The sequence below is a fragment of the Neolamprologus multifasciatus genome, chromosome 20, assembly GCF_963576455.1.
Source record: "Neolamprologus multifasciatus chromosome 20, fNeoMul1.2, whole genome shotgun sequence".
Lineage (NCBI taxonomy): Eukaryota > Metazoa > Chordata > Actinopteri > Cichliformes > Cichlidae > Neolamprologus > Neolamprologus multifasciatus.
Window position 1 is genome coordinate 28,704,269 of NC_140458.1, and position 6,812 is coordinate 28,711,080.

The 6,812-nt window shown below is 39.0% G+C and overlaps 1 protein-coding gene across 1 annotated transcript; it reads right to left on the reverse strand.

Moving 5' to 3' along the window:
- Positions 1 to 874: 874 nt before the first annotated feature.
- On the reverse strand, positions 875 to 2,152 carry LOC146495146 (uncharacterized). The gene is made up of 2 exons (XM_085147011.1): positions 1,927 to 2,152; positions 875 to 1,805 (listed from the first exon to the last, which is right to left on the reverse strand). Exons 1-2 carry the CDS (start codon positions 2,101 to 2,103, stop codon positions 1,212 to 1,214), a joined length of 771 nt encoding a protein of 256 aa, XP_085003137.1. The 5' UTR covers positions 2,104 to 2,152; the 3' UTR covers positions 875 to 1,211.
- Between the last annotated feature and the right edge of the window lie 4,660 nt (positions 2,153 to 6,812).

The following is a 6,812-nucleotide window of genomic DNA, read 5'->3' on the forward strand; positions in this document are numbered from 1 at the left end:
CTTATTGGCAGCAGACGTGACGCAGTTTCATCTGAAGATGAATCAATGAAAGGATTGAAAAATGTTCTCACAGTTTTCTTCAGTCGCAAACTGTCTTTAATATCAGCTCCAGTTTCTAGCAGATATCTCATTTTCTTGATAACACAGCTGATACATACTCCAATGTTTAATGCAAGCAAAAACGTTTTGAATGCTTCTCAGAGGAGATCAAAGCACTCATAACACTGGTGTTAATTTTCAACACATTATCGGTCTTTACCACAGTAAAATCAGGTAGCTGTCATTCAATGCCAACATCAGCCTACCTGACAAAGCCAAACTAAACTAAGCTTTTCCCATCAACTTCCATCAGACATTATAGTTTATCCAAGCAAAATTTTAATTAAAAAATAACAGCATCTATGAAAGTACATGAATTATTGATTAAGCTATTTGAAAATGGTGAAAGACCAGTCTGATAAAAAGCTGAAAAGATGCTGACACCGTTGTATTTCACGTTAGAATGAATGAAACAAAACTGTAATGCCTGAAAGAAATGTACAGTGGATTTCTCATTTGACTATAAAATATAAATGACTTTTGCCGGAGGGACTGAATAGCCAAATTCAATATAAAGATCTACGGTTCCATCACGTTTGGCAGCAAATATCTCATTTATCAGTCCATAGTGGAAATAAATAAGCATTCAACCTCTGATTTGACATTTTATTACTGTCTTAACAAAAACTGCAGTCAGAAAACATGAAATTCTGCAAAAGAACGATACAAGCTGAACTCATTTTGGTTTGAAGTGAGTCAGATACCATTCATTCACTGACTCCATTTCGAATTTGCCATTTCCCAATTCAGTAGAGAGCTCTGACTTGAATCATGTGTGGAAGGGACAAAGTACAACTCTGAGCAGCACCGTACAGCACGCAGAGACAGTGTGCATCTCTATCGCTGCTGCAGGTATGAAGCTGTGAGGATCACTGACCAGAATGCGTCACTTTAACAAACTGATGAAACCAGCTGTATCACAGGACTTGTTTTTTTTTTAATGCAGTCCAGCAAATGCATTCTAGGAACAAAGAGTCAGCTGATTCATTTGCTACAATATACGAGGTATTAGCAGTTCACCCTCCTTCTTAGCGTATGGCACAGTTTTTAAAAGTAGAGGCAAAGTTTCTGTTTAATGCTGTGAAAGCTCTGCCACACTCAGCTGTTATCCATCAGTGTTTAGCAGCCCGACTGGGCTTTTTAACAGTCTTCACTTTTACAGAGTTTTTGTATAGTAGCAGTCTCTCTGTGGTGTGAGGTGGCAAGCGGTTCCTTTTTGCTTTCACAATGCATGCAGCCATCGGACTGAAACGGTCAAAACCTCCAGATGTGGCGGGCACCGCCAGCAGCTTCTTGGCGAGGCCTTGGAGCTTCGGGAATCGAGAAGCACATTTCCAGTACTGAAGAGTAGAGTTGCTTTCCCACAGCGGTTCAGACAGGTACACGTCGAACTCTGACATCTTTAGAGTCTTTGCAGGCGGCTGAAGTAAGTTGAAGATGGACTTCCTCTTGAGGTCGTTTTCACTGATTTCAGGACAGTTGTTGTCTGAGCTGCCAGCACAAGTGTCCATCACGGCATCTGTCTGGCTTTCTTCTTTCACATCGTGCTCCAGCCCACTGCCTGTCTGATCTTTCTCTGCCTCAACAGTAGGAAAAGTTGAGGCTTCCATGTTTTCTAATGTGGACTCAACAATGCTGCGAGCCTCAGATTTTGACGGAGGTGTTAGGAAATCATTCTGTTCATCCTGGTTGTCATCAGAAAACGGCTGCAAAAAAAAATGGTTGCTTTAAATGTAGACACATTTTTTTCCTTTATCTACTCAACACGCATATTCAACTAAATATCAATCTACAGGAGTCCGCTATGCTTCTGGCCTAATTTGGTACCTGCAGTTTGATCCTAGGATCCAGCACAGCAGCTAGTATCATGTCCTTCTGGTGAATCACTGGCTGGAAGTGTGTGTAGAGGCCTGTGCGCAGGGCCTTGCAGAAGTGGGTGTAGTTGGTGACACAATTCTCCAAGGTTTTATCAAGTCCAATGAGGGACGGTATGATGAGAGACATAGTCACACCATTTCCCTGCAGGACCTACAATAAATAAGACACAAACATGTCTTCTATTAAAGACCCCGTTCACATTTCTTCTTAGCCTGATTATGGAATTACTGAACAAAAGGTTACACATGTAGATTTGGAAATTTCATTATAGATGTTGAAGATGCCTGGTTTAATTATTGCACACATAGTAACAGACATTGTAAAGACTGAGCTGGACATTATCAAACTGCAGCAGGCAGAACTAAAGAAAGAACACGAGAAACAGCTTAGCTCTGCAAATGACAACCTCTTCACAGTGAAGTCAAAGTTGACGCAAACTGTGAAGCATAAAGAAGAGGTTGAGAAAGCTCTGACAAAGTCCAAATACGCAGTATTTAAGCTCAAGCAAGTAATAGAAGAACTGGAAACTGACATTGGCATTCAACGAGAAAAGAATGCAGTACAGAAAAAAGAAAATGACGATTTGCTGCAACAGCTGAAGGGACTTTATGACACGCTCGGCCACACTGTGCAAGTCGAGAAAAAAGCCTCCCCAGAGCAGCAAAGAAAGGATGGGGATGAAAAAATAGCCGTAAAAAGGTGAGATTTGACCTGGGCAATGTGGAATACTTTCCATCCAAAGACGACAATGAGCTGAAAGAACAACAGAAAGAAATGAGAGCCCTTAAGGGCAAAATGGGTAACAAGCTTACCACATATGACAGTAAGCTAAGAGCAGTGTATGGCCTGCTACCTCCTATTTCCACTAGGGCCCGGTCTAAAACTGTAGACAACTCAAACAAGCAGTCTGAGTCTAGGAGCTCACTCAACCTCAAGTCCACTGTTACTCCCAAGCCAGAAGAAGAAAGGTTTCATCCCCATCCACCTCTGCTTCATCCCCATCCACCTGTACTTAATTCCCAGTCAACTCTACGTCAAATATACAATCCTGGTGCAAAAGGAAATCAGGCGCCAACCTTCAGCCAGATCCAAACACATCTAAAAAACCCTCCTACCAGTTCTCACACTGACTCCAAAGAAATAATCAGCTTTTAAACTGGTTAAAAAAATATTATTATTTTTTTGTTTCCAAAGTCAAAATAAATCACAAAGAGACAATATTAGAAAAAAAGTTAAATACCCGCCCATCCTGAAGATCTATTACATCCGTAACCCAGGAGTGGCTGTATTTGTTGTAACATCATAAATGTAGGACAATAATGACATCTATGCATGTGTGAGAAAGTGACATGCATTTCATCTATGTCGCTTCATCACCCCCAACCGGTCACGGTAGATGGCCGCCCCTCACTGAGCCTGGTTCTACTGAAGGTTTTTCCTTCCCACTGTCGCCAAGTGCTTGCTCATAGGGGATCTTCGGATTGTTGGGTTTTCTCTGCTTTATTGTAGGGATGTTACCTTGCAATATTATATTATATATTATAATATAATAAAGGTTTAAAATTGTCACAAATAAAATTGATGTGAACTGAATGTTTCTTTTGATGAGTAAAAATACAAAGTGATGGCAGTCCCCATAAAAAGGGAATTTTGGCTTCATTTTTGTACAGTGGCAAGAAGTGGAGTGGGGTTATTAAAATAGGCTGTTTTCAGCTATTTTTAAAGCTAAATTTTAGTTAGTGAAACTTTAGTTACTGTGGACAAATACATACTATATATTTTAAAGTAAACACATTTTCAGTAATCTGCAGACGGCCGTTGGGGGAAAGCACGTGTTCGGTAGCTAATCCGTGTATTTACCCTGACTAAAGAAATCACTGTGCTGTGCTTGAATGTTGATTAAAGAATGCTGTAGTTCAGACATTAGTTCTGCTGCTCTGATTGTACTTAACTGAAATGACGTTAAGAGCTGTAGCTGAAGATAAGGCACTGAAATGGTTTATATTGCTAGCTAGCTAAGATGAGCAGTGTGAGGACCAGAGAAGTTTGGTTTACAAAACCTGTGCTGGCAAATGGTATGTGGACTGTAATTAATATTTCACTTTAATAATTCATTACACTACTGAGCACTCAAAATAATATAAGTAGAACATTTATAGATCACATGATTTGAGAGTTGTTTGTGAATAGTGATGGGATTTCCGGCTTTTTTTTAGAGAACCGGCTCCTTCGGCTTGGCTCACTAAAACGAGCCGGCTCTTTCTATTATTAACAACAACAATATAAAATTATGAACAAAAGGAATTACTAATGTTAAAAAAAAACATGTTTTTTTAAATATATGTTTATATATGTTAATATAAGTTATATATATAAGTGTTATGTTATATAAGTATATACGGCGGCCCTAGAGAAGCACGTACAAACTCCAAAAAGCACGTACTGTTAGGATGCCTGGGTCATTGACCCAGGGCTTTTGAGTTTATTATATTATTTATAATTTCTAGTTTTTGGGGTTTTCGTGAGTCATGTCTTATGGTTTGTCTCTGTGTAATCCTTGGTTGCTGTCTCCCCTGTCTGCTGTATCCCCGTGTCCAGTCTGTGTCTGCCCTGGTTCCACGTCTCTGTTCCTTCTGTTGTAGTGCCTGCATGTGAGTCTGTGTCTTTTGTTCAGTCTGTGTTTTGTGTTTCCTGTTTTACTTTGAAGGTTTCTGTCGTATCTCAGTGTGTTCAGTTTACGCTTCCTTGTCTCGTCAGTTCTGATTTGCCCCAGCTGTGTTTCCCTCCTGTTGTCCATTCCCTGATTGCTCCCTCTATGTATTTAAGCCCTGTGTTTCAGTTTGTCATTGTCGCGATCTACCGTTTATTTAGCTGTGTGTTTTTTCAGTCTGTTCGTGTAAGTTTAGTTTTGGTTACTCAGTTTTGTTGTTTTTTTAGTTTAACATTAAAGTTGTATTTAAGTTCACCTTTGGTTTCCTGAGTCTGCATTTTGGGTCCTTCATGTCACCACCCCGGCGTGCACACAGCCTCCACATAACACGTACAAATTCCAAAGCACATACAAACTCCAAAGCATGTACAAACTCCAAAACACATATATATTCAAATAATTAAAAAAAAAAAAGTTCATTTCCGGTCTACCCAGCTTTCGGAGGACCCGGCCCACTTAGACCGCGAAGGCCGGATCCTCAGGTGGACGCAGCCTCTGAATTTGGACACCCCCGCTGTGTCCGTCAATAATAACGGTGACATTTAACTTATTTTATTCGATAAATAAACATTGTAAAATTCACGTTTTTTTGTATATATATATATATAAATTATATATATACACTCCACCCCCCCCCCCCCCCCCCCAACAGCCCTTTTGAATGTCACCCTAATTCTGAGGTCTCAAGATTGGCAAGTATGTTAACTGCAGAGTTTTATAAATCATTTTCTAATCTCCTGGCTCCGTTCTTACTGCAGGTTTTCATAGAAAGTATAGATAATAAAACCCTCCCTCCTACTCTTACTCAAGGTCTCATAACACTTATTCCAAACCCAAACAAAGACTTACTTTTTATTGATAATTGGAGACCTATCTGTCTGCTCAATAATGACTATAAGATTATGGCTTTAGTACTTGCTAACAGAATTAAAGAGGTCTTGGACACAATTATCGATGAGACACAGTCAGGCTTTATGAGAAATAGACACATTTCTAATAACATTAGACTGGTTTTGGATCTACTTGATTACTTGGATTTGGTACCTGACAATAGCTTCATTCTCTTCCTGGATTTTTATAAGGTTTTTGATACAACTGAACATCAATTTATTTTCCACTCTTTGGAAAAATGTGCCTTTGGAGAATTTTTCTGTAAAGCTATCAAAACCATATACACAAATGGCAATAGCTCTATTAATATAATTAACGGCTAAGGATGTCTGATCTCACCATATTTGTTTTTACTTTGTACACAAATTCTTGCAACTAATATTTCAAACAGTATTGTACAAGGAATCACCATAGCTGATAAGGAACTCATCATCAGCCAGCTAGCTGATGACGCCACACTCTTCTTGAAGAATCCTAATCAAATCCCTCTAGCCCTTAGTGCGATTACCGATTTCTCTGAGGCCTCTGGTTTATGTCTAAATCTAAAAAAAACGTGAGTTGCTAGCAATTAAAGACTGCACTGCCCTATCTGTATATTTCTGTTAAAAAGAAGTCACATACCTAGGACTGTAAATATCTAAAGACCAAAGTCAAGATGCTCTTCAAACTTCACTCCAATAATATAAAAAACCCAAAAAATGTTCGACCAGTGGCTGCAAAGGGATATATCTGTGAAAGGTAGAGTGTTATTTACTAAAGCTGAAGGGATATCCCAATTGACATATGCTGCTTTCTCCTTACATCTGGATAAGAAAATTAGTAAAGACATTGACCGCATGAGCTTTAATTTTATATGGAAAAACTGTACACATTATATTAAAAAATCTGTTGCGATGTATAACTACGAATAAGGTAGGGTTAACTTTTTAGACTTTTCTACGTTAAATAACACTTTCAAAATTAATTGGGCTAAACATTTTCCTCTAAACCCTTCCTCTATCTGGAATTTTATACCAGATCATATTTTCTCCCGTTTTGGTGGCTTTAATTTTATTTTAAATTGTAATTACAATGTTGAGAAACTCCCTGTAAAACTTTCATCCTTCCATAAGCAGGTGCTCTTAGCGTGGACCCTCATTTATAAACACAACTTCTCACCACACAAATCTGGTCGTTAAGTGATGACGTGACAAATCCTACTTCCGGGCCTAAAGTAGTCTGCGTTTAATATGGC